Source organism: Dermacentor albipictus, chromosome 4 (genome assembly GCF_038994185.2).
Source record: "Dermacentor albipictus isolate Rhodes 1998 colony chromosome 4, USDA_Dalb.pri_finalv2, whole genome shotgun sequence".
Classification (NCBI taxonomy): domain Eukaryota; kingdom Metazoa; phylum Arthropoda; class Arachnida; order Ixodida; family Ixodidae; genus Dermacentor; species Dermacentor albipictus.
In genome coordinates this window covers 14,495,080-14,516,018 of record NC_091824.1, presented here as the reverse complement: position 1 = coordinate 14,516,018, position 20,939 = coordinate 14,495,080, and the positions used below count along the sequence as shown (strand labels likewise).

The following is a 20,939-nucleotide window of genomic DNA, read 5'->3' as shown; positions in this document are numbered from 1 at the left end:
ATACAGAACTTCGCTGGTGATCCACTGTCACAGAGTCGAATGACACCGAATTTTTTTTTACAGCTCGTTGAATCATCCACCGTATATCACGCGCCCTTGGTACATGTCTCGTCGCACCGGTTATCCGCTTCAAGTTGCATGCGCACGTTCCCGGACCACCACTTTTAAAGCACCATTTTTTATTTGAGTAGAAATATTTTTATTCGTACAGCCTGCACACGCCATCGCAGCCCTCATAAGCCCACCTACCGTTACAGAAGCCGTTGCAACTCATATTACAAAGTAAACAGATCGTTCTAATATTTATTTATTAACCATCCCTTGTGTAATACTCCTCCAATGGTGCTCTTAAAGTAATGAAGTGAAGAGAAGGGAAACACCTACGGACAGCAGATGCCGTATGCAGGCTTCCCGTACACACGACGGAACCAGTGACAAACTGCGACCCACACGAGTACGGTTTTTCGTTGGAAGCTATAAAAGAAGGTATAGTAACAACCCACGAATTACCGCAGCTGTCTACCAAGGATCCGGTGTTGGCCCACATCATGCGCTACTTGCTGCATGGGTGTCCGTGAACGGCTAAAGGGTTGGAGCGAGCGTTGTTCCCATTTATCGATCACAAGCTGGGACTATCACGGGCCCACCAGCTAGTCTACTGAGGAAGCCGAGTCGTGACACCGTCTAAGGCGCAAGAGAGAATGCTGCTACATCAAGCGCACCAGGTCAAAGAAATCAGAGGTGCGGTTATTGGTCTGGTGGCCGGTACTAGACAGGGACATTGAGGCACAAACTGGTTGCAAACTGCATGCAAAAACTGCTTGCAGTGCCTGCCCTTGCCCGCAGAAGCCCCACCAGTAAGTTGACCTTAAAGCGCTGGCAGGTGATTTCGGTTCCACATAGATCTTTCAGGGCGGCTAGAGGCCAGATGATACTGGCGCTGGCTAATGCACACACGCAGTGGAATGTAGTGGCCCCTGTGAAGCATGCGAGCACCGCTTATACTATTTGCTGTTTTGTTGTGTCCTTACTCTGCCGATCCCTGCCGATATACTGTGCGCTTTGGTGAAATTGACGTGTATTACCAACTAGCCCACCAGTTCTTCCTGAGCAAGTTCCTTGGGAAGCAGGTTCTGTCGTTTCTGTGTGCCGCGCGTAAGCGCCCTGGATCATCATCATCGTTGCATTTCATTTCATTTCATTTTATTTGTGCCCATTTGCAAGCAAATGAAGGGGGTCAAGGTAAAAGCTGCTTATTGGCAGCTTGAATGGTCCCTGGCCCATTTTACATATTGGCAGAGGGGTGGCAGAGAATACTTTCAGAAATGAAAAAAATAAAGTACAGCGGGTTACATAAATTACATTTCTTTCATTGAATACATATGGTTTTACGGCACCATAGTGATTTAAATGGTAGTTTTCACCACGCAGATGAGCTCCGATGCTGTCAAGGCATGGATGTCAATGCCGGCTTCGAGATAAGAATTTAGTAGTCGTGGCAAGGTATTTGCGATCATTTGATGGCCGTAATTTGTCCTCGAAAAGGGTATGAGCCATTTTTCATGGCTGCGCGTCTCATATGTGGGTTTATTCTCTTTTAAGTTTGCTATATTTGTAATTAGGTTGTTTCTATTTTTTACCTGAAATAGTAGGTGCGTAGGAGGGTTTGTTTGTAGAGATGATGACTTTTTGTTGTGTTGTACTTGCTAAAAAGACTCTCAGTGTGCGAGTTGTATGGCACATTTGCGATAGCACGTATTATCTTTTTTTGCAGCAATAGTATTTTAGAGTGATCGGAAGCTGATGTCGTGCCCCATACAAGATGGCAATAATTTACATGCGAGGCAAACAGTGCATTATAAACGATCAATTTAGCTGACGTTGGTAAAAGGTAGCGATTTTGATGTAGTATACCTGTTACGTGGCTCAGTTTCTGGAGTACAAAATCCACGTGAGCGTCCCATTGCAATGTGTCAGTAAAATATACGCCAAATACTTTTACCGTGTCAACAACCTCTATTTCCTCAGAGTTGTAAAATATGTTGTGGGGCAATGGTGTACATGTACCTCTTGTTTTAAAGATGACTGCTTGTGTTTTATTCGAGTTTACTTTTAAAAAGTTGTCCTGGCTCCATTTTGAGAGACATGTTAATAGGTTGTTCGATGCACCAATGAGGCCTGCAAAAGAGTTGTTTGATAAAAAAACACTTGTATCATCTGCGTAGTTTATAAATTTTGCTTCTCGGTGGATAAGAACTATGTCGTTTATGTAGATGTTAAACAAAAAATTACCGACGATTACGTTACTTCCTAATGCGAAATTTGAGCGCAGCATTGCTCTCGACGGCGGCGATGAGCCTCCGCTTCGGCGGTGCGAACGGCAGGGTCTTCTCGGCGGCGGCGATGAGCTTCTGCTTCAGCCTCGCTTACTGCTGGTTGCTCTCGACGGCGGCGATGAGCCTCCGCTTCGGCGGCGCGAACGGCAGGGTCTTCTCGGCGGCGGCGCTTAGCCTCTGCATCGGCGACGCGTACTCCTGCATCATCTCGACGGCGGCGACGGTAAGCTTCTGCTTCGGCGGCACGCACCTCTGGATTCTGACGGCGACGGCGCTGGGCCTCTGCTCTGGCAGCTCGTTTAGCAGCAGCAGCAGCAGCAGCAGCATACGGAGGACTTCCATCGGTCGTCTCGCTCATGGCTCAGAAAGAACTGGCAGATAATTTCGCAGTGGCGAACGGCAGCGGCAATTTCGGCTCGGGCGGTGCACATATACAGATCCGCCGCCACCGATCTGGCTCTCTGATTGCCACCGCACAGGGCGAACGGCAGCGGCAATTTCGGCTCGGGCGGTGCACATATACAGATCCGCCGCCACCGATCTGGCTCTCTGATTGCCACCGCACAGGGGTTGCATTGGAGGAGGAGCGAAGAAAGGAATTAAGTTCGAGCCGGCGCTTTGACAACCGGAGACTCGCAGGAAGAGGGGGGAGGGGGGCGGCGTGTACACCCAGCGGCAAACGATGGGGGCAGAAGCGCGCGCAGCAAGCGGACAACACAATAAAGGGAGGAGGGAAGAGATAGCAGCGACTGACTGATGCCGCTGACGCCGATAGTGAGTCAACCCCAGCTGCGGAGTTGGTTTCAGGGACAACGCCGCCGATGCCGACACAAACAATATGATACCCTCGCTTCCGCAGCGCTAAGAATCAGGTCTAGCCGGGGGAAGGTGGTCACGTATTCGTCGACGTGCCGGGAACTACGTGAAATAACCGGCGCGTCGGCAACTGAAGAGCACCCTATCCGCCACACAAGAACAGGGGGGGGGGGGGACCCTTTCCTCCTCTTTCTGCATGGCGGCGACGGTGTTCTATGCAGTCACGTTATCTTGACTCTCTAGCGGCGTCAGCGGCATCCAGCGGTATCAGTCGGTCGCTGCTAGCGCTGGGGGGATGAAAGGGGGGCGGAGCTGGTTACGAGGCCGACGACAACGCCGACGACGACGCGAAACCCAGGAACGGACGCCAAAGAGCTGCGCTCTAAAATGGGCTAAGGATACTTCCCTGAGGGACACCTGTTTGTATTTTTCGTGTAGGTGATATGCTAGTGTTTATAGCCGCATATTGCTGTCGATTTCTAAGGTAGGATGTCAGTAGCTGAAGAGCAAGGCCCCTGATGCCATATCTTTCAAGCTTAAGTATCAGGAGATCATGGTTTATGCAGTCGAACGCTTTTGTGAAATCTATGAATAGACCAATTACAAGTGTCTTATTTTCGAGGTTCTGCAGTGTATACTCTTTCTGGCTCCACAGCCACCGTAGTCCTCCATAAAGAAAGCAACAAAATCCCAATAAAGAAAGGCGTCAGGCAGGGCGATACGGTCTCTCCAATGCTATTCACAGCGTGTTTACAGGAGGTATTCAGAGGCCTGGATTGGGAAGAAATGGGGATAAGAGTTAATGGAGAATACCTTAGTAACTTGCGATTCGCTGATGATATTGCCTTGCTTAGTAACTCAGGGGACCAACTGCAATGCATGCTCACTGACCTGGAGAGGCAAAGCAGAAGAGTGGGTCTAAAAATTAATCTGCAGAAAACTAAAGTAATGTTTAACAGTCTCGGAAGAGAACAGTAGTTTACGATAGGTAGTGAGGCACTGGAAGTGGTAAGGGAATACATATACTTAGGGCAGGTAGTGACTGCGGATCCGGATCATGAGACTGAAATAATCAGAAGAATAAGAATGGGCTGGGGTGCATTTGGCAGGCATTCTCAGATCATGAACAGCAGATTGCCATTATCCCTCAAGAGGAAAGTTTATAACAGCTGTGTCTTACCAGTACTCACGTACGGGGCAGAAACCTGGAGGCTTACGAAAAGGGTTCTACCTAAATTGAGGACGACGCAACGAGCTATGGAAAGAAGAATGATAGGTGTAACGTTAAGGGATAAGAAAAGAGCAGATTGGGTGAGGGAACAAACGGGAGTTAATAACATCTTAGTTGAAATCAAGAAAAAGAAATGGGCATTGGCAGGACATGTAATGAGGAGGGAAGATAACCGATGGTCATTAAGGGTTACGGACTGGATTCCAAGGGAAGGGAAGCGTAGCAGAGGACGGCAGAAAGTTAGGTGGGCGGATGAGATTAGGAAGTTTGCAGGGACGGCATGGCCACAATTAGTACATGACCGGGGTTGTTGGAGAAATATGGGAGAGGCCTTTTCCCTGCAGTGGGCGTAACCAGGCTGATGATGATGATGACTCTTTCTGGGCTACTAGTGCTAATTCCGTTGATTTACCTTGTTGAAAACCGTATTGAGCGTCTGTTATTAGTTTATGTTTATTGCTGAAAGATGTTAATTGCTTAAGAATGATTTTTTCAAGTCCTTTAGAAAACTGCGGGAGAATAGATATCGGACGGTAATTTCTTAAACCAAGCTTCTCACCTTACTTTTATAACACAATTACTTTTGCAATTTTCATTTTTTCAGGAAAAGTACCTGATGTTATGCATAAGTTATAAATATAAGCTAACACAGGAGCGATGTCAAAAATGACGTGTTTGATAGGTCTCATTTGGAGGCCATCAGCATCGCAGCTACATGAATTTTTCCGTTTGAGAAAAACTGAACAAATCTCGGTAGGTGTTGTCGCTTGGAAAAAAATAGTGTCCATAGTGGCAGGGAATTGAAATGTACATGGTGGGCTTAGTGATAAATGGGAATCACTGTCTGTAAAGTAATCATTAAATGCGTTAACTAAATTATCTCTGGTTAGAATGCATCCGTTTACAGAAACTTTCTTCATAGGTTCAGTGTTCTGTTTACGTCCCATTAGTTCATTTAACTTGATCCACATCTTCTCTGTTTGTCCTTCACATAAAGAAAAAGTAGGTAATAATAGCGATTTCTTGCATTTCTTAGCTCTTTATTTATTTTTTCTAAAAATTTTGAAGGATTTTAGATCCCCGCCGTTCCCAGATCTTATAAACCTGGCATAAAGCTTATCTCTTTTCTTTATTTTTTTTAGAAGCTCTTTGGTCATCCAAGGTTTCCGATAGGCTTTGTGGTTTCTTTTCTTATGTATGAAATGTTGCGCATAAACAGCTGAGAATTTCTTTAGGAAGATGTTGTATGCTGGCTCTGCCTCGTTTTGTTGAAAAACCTCCTTCCAAGATACTTGTCTCAAGGCACCTTGAAAGGCACTTAATGTGTGCTCGTTTATTGTCTGAAATGTTTTTTCAGTGTTATCTTTTTCGGTATCGTTTGCTCTTGTGTGGATAAACATGACTATTCGCATGTGGTCACTGAGAGGACAGTTTAAGACTCCACTAGTTATTAAGAATGGATTATAGTTCGTTATAAAAAGATCAAGAGTGGTTTTCGTAGTTTCTCTTAATCTCGTGAAGGTTTCAACCGCATTTATACATCCGCTTGCCACAAAAATTCTTTGAAATATCGTTTTTCTAGCACCATCGGAACTCATATCTATGTTGAAGTCTCCTCCTAAGACCACTTTATATTTGTTTTCTGATACAAATTCTAGCATGCGCTCTAAAAAAATGAAAAAAGGTTCCAATAAACCATCCGGCGGGCGGTAACATACTGCAAAGAGTACACCCGGTGTTTGTACATACAACATTTCATAGTTTTCTGTCACACAAGAATACTCAGCTAACAGTTCAAATGTTAGAGAATCGTCTCTCAGAACAGATACTCCTCCACCGCGACGTGAGGCTCGGGTATTGTAAAATACTTTTTTGCAAGGCAGGCGAAAAACATCACCAGAGCAATACCATGTTTCGCTTAGCATGACTACATTACACTGACTATTTATATCAGAAAAAAAGTTTCTAATTCAGGTAGCTTGTTGGAGACCGATTGAATGTTCATATGTATGAAAGACAGTCCCTTCTTTTGAGTGGCCAATAAAGTGAACCAATCCTGCTTGCCAATACATCACAAATGATTCATTTCGGCAAAGAGTCAAGTAATAGCAACAAGAAATTGGCGTTCATTGCAATAGAGCACGAAGATCATTTTCACCCTTAACGACAACTGCCGATTCACCGTTTGCCCTACGTACGAGAACTTTTCCATTTGAGTGCCACACGAACTTGTATCCCGCCTCCTTTGCCCATTCTTTGGCAGTGGCAAGGAGCTTCCTCGAGCGAGAGGTTAGGCTTTCGTTAATGAAGATGTTCTCCTAATTGTCCCTTAAGGCTCGCCTTTTGGCAATCCACGCATCCTTCAGTTCCTGCCGTGCAAGACGGAAAATAATTCCTGGCATTTTTTTCTTGCTTTGCCGGGAGCCTGTGAACTGCCACATCTTCCTCAGATAGAGGCTGAAGTTCAAGATTCATTGCAAGATCATTTACCTTCTCGAGTGGGTTTTCATTGTCAGCCTCACGTACACCGTGTATCTCAATGTTAAGACGTCGGCTGTGCCATTCTAGTGCGTCTATGTGAGCCTGAATCTGATCGAGCTCCCTAGGAGAAGCATACTTCTCTATTTTTTCTACTTTCTGTTTGACAGTGTTTAATTCCTTTTCATGGCTCTCAAGCTTTCGTTGAATTTCATCAAAGTGATCGGAAAGTGTTTGGATGGACTGTTCGATCCCGTCTAACTTGTTTGGCAGACTAACAAGCAAGTTTAGTTTTTGGTCCATTTCAGAAAATTTTTTGATTACCTCACTTTCATTCTTACACGCTTTAGCAGAGGAGGAGCTTTAATTTCCTGCAGGTTTCCAAGACTCGCACTTCCAATTCTTTTTGAATTGATCTCGTTTGCCCTTAATGGCACTTTCAGCAACGCCGGAGCAGGTGCCTCTATGATACGAACATTCACATTGTGAAAAAGTCAGAAACAATTCGCTTTCATCTATCACAGAGCGACATTCACAACAACGCGACATAGTTTGCAGCTGTACAGGTCTATGACTTTCTAGAATAGGGCAGTGAGAGCAACAAATGAACAAATCATCAGCCTGGTTACGCCCACTGCAGGGCAAAGGCCTCTCCCATACTTCTCCAACAACCCCGGTCATGGAATAATCCTGGCCATGCCGTCCCTGCAAACTTCTTAATCTCATCCGCCCGCCTAACTTTCTGCCGCCCCCTGCTATGCTTCCCTTCCCTTGGGATCCAGTCCGTAACCCTTAATGACCATCGGTTATCTTCCCTCCTCATTACATGTCCTGCCCATGCCCATTTCTTTTTCTTGATTTCAACTAAGATATCATTAAGTCGCGTTTGTTCCCTCACCCAATCTGCTCTTTTCTTATCCCTCAACGTTACACCCATAATTCTTCTTTCCATAGCTCGTTGCGTCGTCCTCAATTTGAGTAGAACCCTTTTCGTAAGCCTCCATGTTTCTGCCCCCTAGGTGAGTACTGGTAAGACACAGCTATTATATAATTTTCTCTTGAGGGATAATGGCAACCTGCTGTTCGTGATCTGAGAATGCCTGCCAAACGCACGCCAGCCCATTCTTATTCTTCTGATTATTTCCGTCTCATGATCCGGATCCGCCGTCACTACCTGCCCTAAGTAGATGTATTCCCTTACGACTTCCAGTGCCTCACTGCCTATTGTATATTGCTCTTCCCTTCCGAGACTGTTAAACATTACTTTAGTTTTCTGCAGATTAATTTTTAGACCCACTCTTCTGCTTTGCCTCTCCAGGTCAGTGAGCATGCATTGGAATTGGTCCCCTGAGTTACTAAGCAAGGCAATATCATCCGCGAATCGCAAGTTACTAAGGTATTCCACATTAACTTTTATCCCCAATTCTTCCCAATCCAGGTCTCTGAATACCTCCTGTAAACACGCTGTGAATAGCATTGGAGAGATTGTATCTTTCTGCCTGACGCCTTTCTTTATTGGGATTTTGTTGCTTGCTTTATGGAGGACTACGGTGGCTGTGGAGCCGCTATAGATATCTTTCAGTATTTTTACATACGGCTCGTCTACACCCTGATTCCGTAATGCCTCCATGACTGCTGAGGTTTCGACAGAATCAAACGCTTTCTCGTAATCAATGAAAGCTATATATAAGGGTTGGTTATATTCCGCACATTTCTCTATCACCTGATTTATAGTGTGAATATGATCTATTGTTGAGTAGCCTTCACGGAATCCTTCCTGGTCCTTTGCTTCACAGAAGTCTAGGGTGTTCCTGATTCTATTTGCGATTACCTTAGTAAATAGTTTGTAGGCAGCCGACAGTAAGCTGATCGGTCTATAATTTTTCAAGTCTTCCGCGGTCCCCTTTCTTATGGATTAGGATTATGTTAGCCTTCTTCCAAGATTCCGGTACGCTCGAGGTCATGAGGCATTGCGTATACACGGTGGCCAGTTTCTCTAGAACAGTCTGTCCACCATCCTTCAACAAATCTACGGTTACCTGATCCTCCCCAGCTACCTTCCCCCTTTGCAAATCTCCCAAGGCTTTCTTTACTTCTTCCGGCATTACCTTTGATATTTCGAGTTCCTCTAGACTATTTTCTCTTCCAATATCGTCGCGGGTGCCACTGGTACTGTTTAAATCTCTATAGAACTCCTCAGCCACTTCAACTATCTCATCCATATTAGTAATGATATTGCCGGCTTTCTCTCTTAACGCATACACCTGATTCTTGCCAATTCCTAGTTTCTTCTTCACTGTTTTGAGGCTTCCTCTGTTCCTGAGAGCATGTTCAATTCTACCCATATTATACTTCCTTATGTCAGCTGTCTTACGCTTGTTGATTAACTTCGAAAGTTCTGCCAGTTCTATTCTAGCTCTAGGGTTAGAAGCTTTCATTCATTGACGTTTCATGATCAGATCTTTCGTCTCCTGCGATAATTTGCTGGTATCCTGCCTTACGGAGTTACCACCGACTTCCATTGCACACTCCTTAATGATGCCCACAAGATTGTCGTTCATTGCTTCAACACTAAGGTCCTCTTCCTGAATTAAAGCCGAATACCTGTTCTGTAGCTTGATCTGGAATTCCTCTATTTTTCCTCTTACTGCTAACTCATTAAACGGCTTCTTATATACCAGTTTCTTCCGTTCCCTCCTCAGGTGTAGGCTAATTCGAGTTCTTACCATCCTGTGGTCACTGCAGCGCACCTTGCCGAGCACGTCCACATCTTGTATGATGCCAGGGTTAGCGCAGAGTATGAAGTCTATTTTATTTCTAGTCTCGCCGTTCGGGCTCCTCCACGTCCACTTTCGCCTATCCCGCTTTCGGAAGAAGGTATTCATTATCCTCATATTATTCTGTTCCGCAAACTCTACTAATAACTCTCCCCTGCTATTCCTAGTGCCAATGCCATATTCCCCCACTGCCTTGTCTCCAACCTGCTTCTTGCGTACCTTGGCATTAAAGTCGCCCATTATTATAGTTTATTTAGTTTTCACTCTACCCATCACCGACTCCACGTCTTCATAGAAGCTTTCGACTTCCTGGTCATCATGACTTGATGTAGGGGCGTAGACCTGTGCAATCTTCATTTTGTACCTCTTATTAAGTTTCACAACAAGACCTGCCACCCTCTCGTTAATGCTAAAAAATTCCCGTATGTTACCAGCTATATTCTTATTAATCAGGAATGCGACTCCTAGTTCTCTTTTCTCCGCTAAGCCCCGGTAGGACAGGACGTGCCCGCTTTTTAGCACTGTATTTGCTTCTTTTGGCGTCCTAACTTCACTGAGCCCTATTATATCCCATTTACTGCCCTCTATTTCCTCCAATAGCACTGCTAGACTCGCCACACTAGATAACGTTCTCGGGTTAAACGTTGCCAGGTTCATATTCCTGGATGCTTGAACACAATTCACAAGCGAGGAGTTTGTGACGTTCGTAGCACGAAACAATAATGTGCCCCTGCGTACTGCGCCATTCAACCCCCAATGAATGGCGTCATGACTAACAGCATTAAGCTTTGCCGCAATTCGACCAAACAGGAATACGATCTCAAAAAGTGCAATCTGCGAAGCCACGGCGCCGTCTCGGCTACCATTACCTGCGGCAGGTGTCCAGCCCTGGCGACGAGTCCTGATCTTCCGGGCAGCGGCGCGCGGTCCCAGGCCGCGAAGCAGGCCGGTATGGCTGACGCCTGGCTGGGCGTGTTCACGGGCGTCGCGTCATCCGCACCACCGTCTGGACCGAGACCGCCTGCACTGCTGCTGCTGCTCGAACTGCTCGAGCTGCTCGTGCTGCTGTCCTTAGACATGCCACCTGAACCACCCCCGATGATCGATAACACAGCGCGAAAATGATTGGCACGAATGTATATGAGTGACGGAATTCTACAGCCTCCGGTTAGTGTAAATTTCTTTCTATGTTGCCATGTCTACGGTAGTTGATGCGTCTTATTCACTTCTTTATGCAGCTATCATTTGCACAGCTTTGCACACATCTATTTGTATAACTCTAAAGTTTGCGATCTCTTCAGTGCGAGGTCATGTAAACTGTAACCGCATTGCTGTACAGGCAAACATTAATTCGGCCCGCGTGGGTATGCCAAGAAAGCGTGCAACACCACACATGCACAATTGTTGGGGCAAGACACTTCTTACGAGCAAATAACCAACTTGGTCGGCTATCAACCCTATAAAATTAAGAAGAGTTTTGAAAAAAATGAATACAAAGCGAACGCATAAAAGAAACATTGAAAATATGACACTGTGCAATAGATAAATAACGAGTTTGATGCAATGGGAAACTTAAAAGTGACTTTTAAAGAAAGCACTGAATGAATATATCTTGTCCGACGTTTGCAGTATTTGTTTTCTCCTTAGCGCGGACTTGGTTAGACAGAAAACTTACTGGTAGAAATTGGTGATTGGGCAATGTTTAGGCAATTGCCGCGCGATAGCCGCACTCTACAAGCTTGTGAAGCTGTCGACGTGATTGCAGGTAGAGCCTCTGACGTATTCAAAATGTCAGAGCGAGCCACGGCGATTAAAAGGAAGTTTTAGCTTGGGTCCAACTCTGGAACCGCCTATTCAAATTCATGCAAAACGCAGAAACGCTTTACTGAGATAACCGCAGAGCAATTCTAATAATTTTTTTTTGCATTTTAGAGAAAAACCTAAATTTTAGTGAATGTTGGAAGCGGAAATTTGTTTTAGGGCCTGAATGTTTCAAAATAAATTTTCAAGAATTTGAAAGTTTGAAAAAGAATTGAAGCACGAAGTTTACTAATTCATAGCTCTGCGCCAATGACAGATGTCGCATTTCTGTAAACTGTACTTATTAGATCATCCAAAGCACACCAACTCGATACGAAAATTTACATAATAAGTGAAATTCTAACATTGTTTACGAGCGTTTTGCGAAAGGTCTATTCCATTTTTACTCGGTTTTATGACCATGTGTACCCTATCAATTTTGCCCGCTTTAGATTTACTATCCTACCCAATTTTATTGCGAAGTTAGAGAGTTGTAAACGTTATAACCTTGTTTTCTGAAAATTTGCAATTTGTGCCAATTTTTGTGTAATAAATTGACATAAATATGAAAATGCGGAACGAACAGTCACTATATTTTGGCATTTTCTTTTAAACGCAACAAACCTCATCAAACATGGCGCAGTGGTTACCAAGAGAAATGACATTTCCTTCCCCGTGTATTTAGAAAGGAGCACCCGAGCTAAAGTTTTCCGTTAGAGGAAGGCTGAGCAGGAGCCCAACTCTGATGCCACCTACTCAAATGAATGCAAAATGCAAAAATACCTTGATGAGAGAAACATTGTGTTGATTTGAATGAACTTCGTTGCATTCGAGAGAGAAAGTTAAATTCTAGTCACTGTAGGAAGCGGAACTTCGATTTAGGACATTGCAGGTTTTGGGTAAATTTCTGAAGTTCCGTAAGTTGGAAAAAGTAACCACTAAGTTTACAAATCAGCAATGCTGCATCAATAAGAAATATTGTATGTTTGTAAACTGCACCTGTTAGAGCACCTACAGCAAACGAATTCGACATCTGTGAATTTGCAACTTATGTGAATTTGGCTCAATGTTAACAAAGACATTTCGAAAGCCGTATTCACAAATTGGTGATATAACTCCTAGGAATGCATAGGAGATCGCTTTTGTTCGCTTTCGAGGTACTATTACGTGTAGTTTACAGAATTGTTTAATTGCTTTCTATTACCCTCAGTGGCTGCTTAGTGGCTATGGTGTTAGGCTGCTAAGCACGAAGTCGCGGGATCGCATCCCGGCCACGGTTGTCGCATTTCGATTAGTGCGAAATGCGAAAAAAACAGCGTACTTAGATTTAGGTGCACGTTAAGAACCCCACGTGGTCCAAATTTCCTGAGTCCTCCACTACTGCCTACCTCATAAATCAGATTATGGTTTTCGTACGCAAAACCTCGTAATTTATTTCATTTACCTAATTACTCTTACTTTCTCTTCCTCACTCGAACAGTTGTAAAGTTGATCGGTTGCTTGTATAAACTCTGATTTTCAATAACCTTTTTTTTTAAATTGACGGCCTAAACAAATATTCCCTCCCTACAGTCACTATAATTTATTTTTCTTTTAAACGGAAGAGACTTAATCAATTTCGGTGCCGTCGTTGCCGAGAAAATTGATTTTCACGTTTCCGTGCGTTTAGAAAGGAGCCCCCCAAGCAAGAAGGTCTTAAGGCAAACGATATCGGGGCCACTGGGGACAATACTCGGGTCGTCTTCCTTGTACCCGATCCTTGAGTTGATGCGCAGCTATGCTTCATAACGTTCGTCGTAAGCGAACTGAGTACAGATCAGGGCTGTTCTAAGCAGATCGTTATCTTCTTGCAGAACATTTTTGTTGGTGAATTGTTCATATTGGCTTAAAGTTTACTCTAAGTGGGATTGTTTTATGTGGTCTCGTGAATGAAAATGTCAACACAGCATGCTGTGTACAGGGGTACTATCAGCGCATAGGAATGTAATTTCTAGTAGCGACGTTTCCTCAGTGTTACACCTTTGTTTGCAGTCATTGCTGCGCTATTGTGAAGCGGTTGTGAAGCGGTTGTATTGTGAAGGGATTGTTTTATGTGGTCTCGTGAATGAAAATGTCAACACAGCATGCAGTGTACAGGGGTACTATCAGCGCATAGGAATGTAATTTCTAGTAGCGCCGTTTCCTCAGTGTTACACCTTTGTTTGCAGTCATTGCTGCGCTATTGTGAAGCGGTTAAAGAAAACGTGTTATCCACAGTTGCGCAGCATCGCGTCTGGTTTGGCGGTAGATACACATTAAAAAAACGATAAACGGAACACAGATAAAAGTGCCGTTGTCAAAAACACTAGACGTTTCGGCTTGCACAAGGAAGCCTCGTTCACTGAACCACAAGGCTAACATCGAGCTTAAGCTCGCTTGAGCGATCTGTTAGAGGCGCCTTGAGCAGGCAGACGGTAGATCGTCGTCGTTATTTGATTTCTGCATAGGGAGTGATTGGAGACATCGCCACTGTATCTTTTCCTTGGTCCTAATTGAACATTCACAACGCTTCCGTGCGCTTCCATGCGTACGCTTCCGTGCGTACCTCCAGATCCTGGCGTGATGCAAGCGGCCTGTCGCCTCTCATTGGGCTCTGGCGGCGACTCGGTGAACTGTCTGATGCCCGGGTCGGTGCTGCCTTCGGAGCCCGTGGTGTGGCTGTCGTCGGGCGCATCGTAGTGCATCAGCGCGCCGCCGGCCGACGCCTGCGACGAAGAGCCCGGTGGGTGCCGTCGGGCGTACTCGTACGCTCGAAGCAGTTCATCCTGGTTGGAGGAGCCCGATGTCAGGCTGTGGCTGTTGGCCGCTGCGTTGGCCGGAAACCAAAATGCTCAAAAGAAAAAAAAACACGAAAACATGCGATCGTCGGCCAGTTTTCTGCCTAATGGAATGGCCTGGTCGACGAAAATCGAGCTGATGGCACAGGGTATTGCAAATGTTAAATATTCTTGTCACATTTAATAGGGTGTAATTATATTTATGAAAATTGTGATAAATTTTCTAGCTGCTATTCGAGTATAAATACTGGCTGCTGTTGAGTGGCAATATTGGTAGAAATGTCACGCAGTAATTCGGGCTCACAAAGAAATTCCCACCCCATTATGGCATGGTGCAATAAATATCAGTCTTATTCTTATAGTACACAAAGAGCCTAAATGAGTTTACACTTTGAAAAGTTCAATGCACCATTCCTAACAATGCCACTGGATTATAAGACTTACTTTCTAAGAAACCGCTAATGATACAGACGGTAATATATTAGTGTTATTATTTTCCTTCCAGTCAGTTCTTTCTTTTTTTTGGATAGCTCAACACTGATGTTCTGTTACGTTTCTGGTTTTCAATTTGCTGTGCCATGGGATATATATCTTTATTTTTTGCGTGTGTTTCACCTACGGAACTATTATTTAGTTTGAACTATTATTACTTTTTCCTATGTTGCTCTTTGCCATATGTGTTTCTATATGAGTTCGGCAGCGGTGCACCACAGAGCAACGACTAATTTCTGTATCTTCTGCAGCTTTCGGCACGTACCCAACTACCGAGCAAGGCATTGCTCCGTCGGTGGTCCGGTGCTATCAGCGGCCGTCAGCAGATAATTGCAAGCATTACAAGCTTCGAGTGGCGGAACAGCGCATGCACAAGGACGCCCCTGGTGGACGATTCTGCCTATATTAGGAGCAGCGCCTCAGCTGAATCTTCAATTCGGCAGCGGTACACCACAGAGTAGCGACTAATTTCTGTATCTTCTGCAGGCGAGCAATATTATTTTCTATTGTATAAAGCCCGAAATCTTGACTGTGCACTGCTGCCGAACACAGCAAACATTGTATTTGACACTGCCATTGCTTTTGTTGGGTACTTCTGTAAGGCACTTGCTATACTTAAACGTAAATGAGTAAGGACGTGAAAGATATTGCCAAGGCGCTTGAGGACCTGAGGCGAGAACTAAGGACAGATCTCAGATCATTGAAAGAAAGTGTGAAAAACTGCAACGATACCTGTGATGGTGTCAATGAAATCATAAGTGAAATGAAAGAACTTAGAAAGGAAGTCCAAAGTCTTTCAAAGAAAAACAAGGAACTGGAAGCTGAAAACTGCAGACTGAGTGAGAAGATAGATCAATTAGAACAGTATCAAAGGATGAACAACATGGAAATAAAAGGAGTGCCTGAGGTAGGTGACGTTGTCGATGTTGTGAGGAGGATCGGGAATACTCTGAATGAACCGATTGCTGATTCGGACATTGACATCTGCCATCGTGTGGCCCCATCAAACTCCTCCGAAAAAAAACATTGTTGTCCGTTTTGTACAACGCACAAAACAGGGCAAAATTCTGCAAAATGCAAGAAAGCAGAGGGTGACTACAAAAGATCTTGATTATGGTGGAGACGGCCCACCCATCTAGGTGAACGATCACCTGACCCGCTCAAACGAGACAATTCTGGGTGCTGCGATCGCTCAGAAAAAAGTAGCAGGATGGAAGTTTATGTGGGTGACTGGCGGGAAAATTTTTGCCCGTAAGGACGAGCGAACCACAAGCCACAGAATTAGCAGCGTTGCTGACATAGAGCAGATAATTGTATAAAAAAACTGTACAAGCTGTACAGTGCAAAACAGCTAAAATGGAAGACATACCACAGGAATGCCACTATTATGAATGTGATCATTTCAATGAAAAATGCAAAAAAAGGTGAAAGAAAGTTTCAGCAATTCATCTAAATAAGAGAAGCCTTAAAAATAAGGTTCAAGATCTGGAAATGTTTCTGTAGTCATTTAGCTTAAAATTTACCGTTAAAGTTCTCACGGAAACTTGGCTGTCAGATGAAATTGAACCCCCTTACCTTCAAGGTTACAAATGGGAAAGCATAAGTAGAAAAAACAAAAGAGGTCGTGGGATAGCCATTTACTTAAAAGTTAATTTACCGCATAAGGTATTAGACAGCATGTGCAGAATGGATGAAAATGTCGAGGGCTTATCGGTGAAAGTGCTTAACACCATTGTCTGCGCCGTGTACAGGCCACCTTCTGGCTGCATATCTGAATTCATGTCATTTTTGGAAAATTCACTTAGCTGTTTTAGCTCGGCGAATGCGCCGTTTATGATCCTTGGAGATATAAATATTGACACAATATCCGGTAACTTACATGCTAACACATTTCGAGACGCTGTTCACCAGTACGCGTGCAACAATGTGATAACGCTGCCCACTAGGGCGACTGTTGACACGGCCACATCCCTTGACATCTGCGTCACAAACATAGATAGCGATGGTCTTTCCGCTGGTGTAATCTTGAATGACATCAGCGATCACCTGCCCGTGTTTTGCCTAACAAACGCATCCTACAAGGAACAACATAATGATGAAGGAAACCTCTTACTCAGCACGGTAAACGAAACTACGCTAAACATGTTCAGCTGCCTTATCAACCAAGAAAGCTGGCAGGCCGTTTATGATCAGCATAACCCCAGAACTGCGTACAGGATCTTCTTGGATAAATTCAAACAGTGCTGCAATACAGCCTTCCCTCTGCGAAAGCAGAAAAAAAAAGAAATAAAAAAGTTAGAAAACCATGGATAACTGCGGACTTATACAAACGAATACGTAAAAAAATAATTTGTACCACAGTTTCGTTAGCTCTCGTAATTGTGACATATTGACTGAGTTAAAAAATTCAAAAATAAATTAAACTTCGATTTGAAAAAAGGCAAGGAATGATTATTACGAAAGAAAATTTTACAAAATTCAAAACGATCAACGTAGACTGAGGAATTCAGTGAACGATTTAACTGGACGAGGGCGAAAAACGCATATGGTGAATGAAATTGTAATCGATAATGCCAGTGTAGTTGGGCAACAGCTTGTTGATGAAATGAATGTACACTTAGTTAGCACAGGGGTATATAGTGGACAAGACTTGGAAGCGGATATTTTCATGGCTACAGGGCAGGTTGATTCCATTAGGCGTACACCACTGACTCGTACTGAAATTGAAGCAATTATCATGACCCTAGAAAACAAAGCTGCAGGCGGGGAAGACGAAATATAGGCCTTACATGTAAAGTATGTCGCTCTTTTTATGAGTCCTGTATTAACCCATATAATAAATGAGATGCTTACACGTGGCGAGTTCCCAGATGAATTAAAAATAGCTAAGGTCACCCCTGTCTACAAGGGTGGCGATGAGAAAAAGCTTGCCAACTGCAGGCCGATATCTGTTTTGCCGGTGTTTTCCGAGATATTTGAGCGTGCTATTAATAATAGGCTTACGTCTTTTTTTCATAAAGACAAAATAATTACGAAGTCGCAGTATGGCTTTCAACAGGATAAGTCTGCCGAACTAGCTTTAACAAACATAAAGGACAAAATAATTGAAAATATTGAGAGCAAACTGCTCACTCTGGGGATTTTCTCGGGTTTAAAAAAAGCATTTGAAACTGTGCAGCACGATATCATTCTAAAGAAGCTTGCTGCGTATGCCGTTCGAGGAGTAGCACAGAATTTAATTATATCATATCTCTCAAATCAGTATCAGTATGTATGTGTCGACAATCTGGTATCGCAAAAATTGAAAGTCGAATATGGCGTTCTTCAAGGATCAATCTTAGGACCCCCCTTATTTCTCGTATACATAAATGAGAGAACGTCCATGCGAAACTCCCCTGAAATAATATTGTATGTTGACGACACTATTATCTTCTTTACTGACACTACAAAAGAGGTCATATAATCACCAGCTAACAGTTACCTCTTACACCTCTCCAGGTGGCTTAAAAGCAACTGGCTGAGTTTAAACACAAGCAAAACCAAATATACAATTTTTAAGCTAGCAAAACCCCTATTGTGTTCATCTGCACTTTGAGGACACGTTACTGGAACAAGTTACAGAGGAAAAGTTCTTAGGCGTATGGTTTACATAGGACCTTACTTCGAATACTCACGTTGACAAATTAAAAAGTGAGCTATCTCGTGTTACTGGCTGCATGTATAAAATACAATATGTATTACCCACCTGGTTGAAACAAACATTATATTACTCACTTTTCTATTCAAAACTCAGTTAGGGCATTTTAGTCTGGGGAACTACGACGGCTTCAAACTACAACAAACTAATCATTTTACAAAAGAAAATATTGAGAATATGTGAAAACTATGTGGGTGACAAACGAGGACTGCGAACGAAACCGCTCTTCATTAAATATCGCATGCTTAAAGCAGATCAAGTTTATTATTTCAAACTACTCCAATGGACATATAAAAATAGGCTGCACACAATACCTGTCGACAGTTGCACCTCATACCCAATACGTAAACTACACTATGTAAAGTCCGCCACAAGAACGAATTACGGAAAGCAAACACTGAATTATCAAACGATTAATACATTAAACAGTGATCACTTTAACGTACAATACACACAATCCTTCCACAGCTTCAAAAATGACTGTAAAAACCTATTAGTGGGCAGTGACATTGCATTCTCATTTTGAGTAACTTGTGCTCATCCCTGATAACACATGTAACCTCAGTTATGTTACAGATTTTTCTCAGCGCTTGAAAACCATGTTTGCCATTGTTTCGGCACTTACATTGTGTATCAGTCTAAACCTTCGTTTTTTTCTGAAATGTTTCTATGTACTGATCTACTTACTGTATGTGCTATTTATTTTCGAGCAAGTGATTCTATGTTTTTTTTCTTTGTTGACTTCTGCTGTAAGCCAATTTTATTGTTATGTAATACTTATTGCATATGTATCTCCTGCTTTTTCAAAATCTATCCCGTTGAAGCAAATGTAATGCTTTGGAGACATGTGTTCTGAATAATTGCATTTTTCGTTGCTGTGTGCTGTGTGTTAAAGATATGTTCGGCAAATATGTATGTGAATGATATGTCATGCTGCCTTGAACTGTAGGGGCGCAGAGGCTCTGTCAGGCATTTTGCTTTTACTTCTGCCCCCTACACGGAGAGAATCCGTGAAACAAACAATAAAGAAAAAAATGTATCAAAATGTTTCATCATTGTGCGATTTATTGCAAGTCACTGTTGCTGTCACAGCCAACAACACCAATACACAGTCAGGCGACTAGTTTCTCATTTAGGTGTTGCTCGTCGTCAATACGAGCCTCAAAGCCTGAAAAGCCTGAAGCCATAAAGTTAAGAACCGCTGACTTTTATTTTAGGTCTTTGTTTCACTAAGTGTTGTACCACCCTATGCCCGGTTTCTTTTCTTTTCTTACAACTCTGCATCAAACCTATCTTTTTCAATGCCTTGCATTAAGTATCTCAGAACCTTGTGCTCTTCCTTTTGTAAATACTTTCGTCAAATAGCCCAATGAGGGAAAAAACCGGCGCCTGTCGTCTGTTGCTGCAAAACGGCAGGTAAATTAGCATTGCCTCCAACGCAACGCGACAACCACGCCTCGACAGAGCAAAGTGGGAGAAAAGGCACGCCTGCTGCATAGTGTGGCTACAGACTTTGCTTGCTTTCAGTGCTTACCGTGACTATGGCTGTAAAACTCTTCTTTTCCGTTCTTGCTGCACGTCGATGGGGCGTCGAGGCTTCCCTGGCAAAGAGACGAGAAACCGAGATGTGAAAAATGATGCGCAAGAACTTTCTGTATTTTAAAGTGACCTCTTCATGTAGAGTGTGCATTTTAGGTTCATCAGTACCGCGAGTTTAGACTGCCATAATCTCTTAATTTTGTTCAATTGGACGTGAAGTAAGGTGCCCTTACGATGCATAGAGCCAAATAATTTTGTTCAACTAATCCGTAGATAGAAATCAAACTTTTCCTCCTATGCTGTGCAACTACGGCTGATTTACTCGTGTTTTTGGAGGTGTTAAGATAGCTTTCGCCTTATTTCGGGGTAGGGCTCCACATAAAGTAATTTTCGAGAACAAATAGCGCAAGAAAATATTTCCAGAAGCCAACCGAATCGAATATAATATACTTTTCAAATAATTGTCGAATAGTGATCATCCATCTTGATAATTATTATAGGACGATGTTCACATTGTGGGGCACTATAAAGAAAAGTTATTCCGCTGTTACTTTGTTGCAATCTACGGACATGAAAGCTGGTTACAGCCGTCGCAAGAATGCGCACGTTGTTTCAACAGCCAAACCAAACGCTTTGTTTGTTCATGGGAGGTAACTTTGGTTTTAAAGCGAATATCGTTGCCTACCCCAATAGGTTTTCTTTGTTTAATTGACTTACGAGAGACGAGGAGCACGCAGAAGTCGGGAGTGTTTCGGTGTAGCCGAGCTACCCTCTTGAATGTAGCTAACCGGGTGGCGAGAGTAGCGCTGGCATCTCCGATTGCTCTGCTTGCCATTCCTTAGCTTGCGGTGGCTCATCCGCGATTGCGACGGCATGCAGGAGTGTTAAAAATTCCGCCATAACAGATGCCCAGACAAGAAGATTTGGCAGAGCAAAATCGTATAGGTTCCGAAAAGG

The 20,939-nt window shown here is 43.5% G+C and overlaps 1 protein-coding gene across 2 annotated transcripts in view; it reads right to left on the bottom strand.

Annotated features, from left to right (window-relative positions):
- Positions 1-20,939, bottom strand: part of LOC135917152 (cell adhesion molecule Dscam1-like) — a 1,023,231-nt gene that overhangs the window by 418,132 nt on the left and 584,160 nt on the right. For both annotated transcript variants that reach the window (XM_070536836.1, XM_070536837.1), the window contains exons 38-40: positions 19,978-20,044; positions 14,023-14,283; positions 10,508-10,722 (exon numbers count right to left, since the gene is read on the bottom strand). In XM_070536836.1, the coding sequence (XP_070392937.1) occupies positions 10,508-10,722; positions 14,023-14,283; positions 19,978-20,044 (543 nt within the window). The remainder of the gene's footprint in view (positions 1-10,507; positions 10,723-14,022; positions 14,284-19,977; positions 20,045-20,939) is intronic.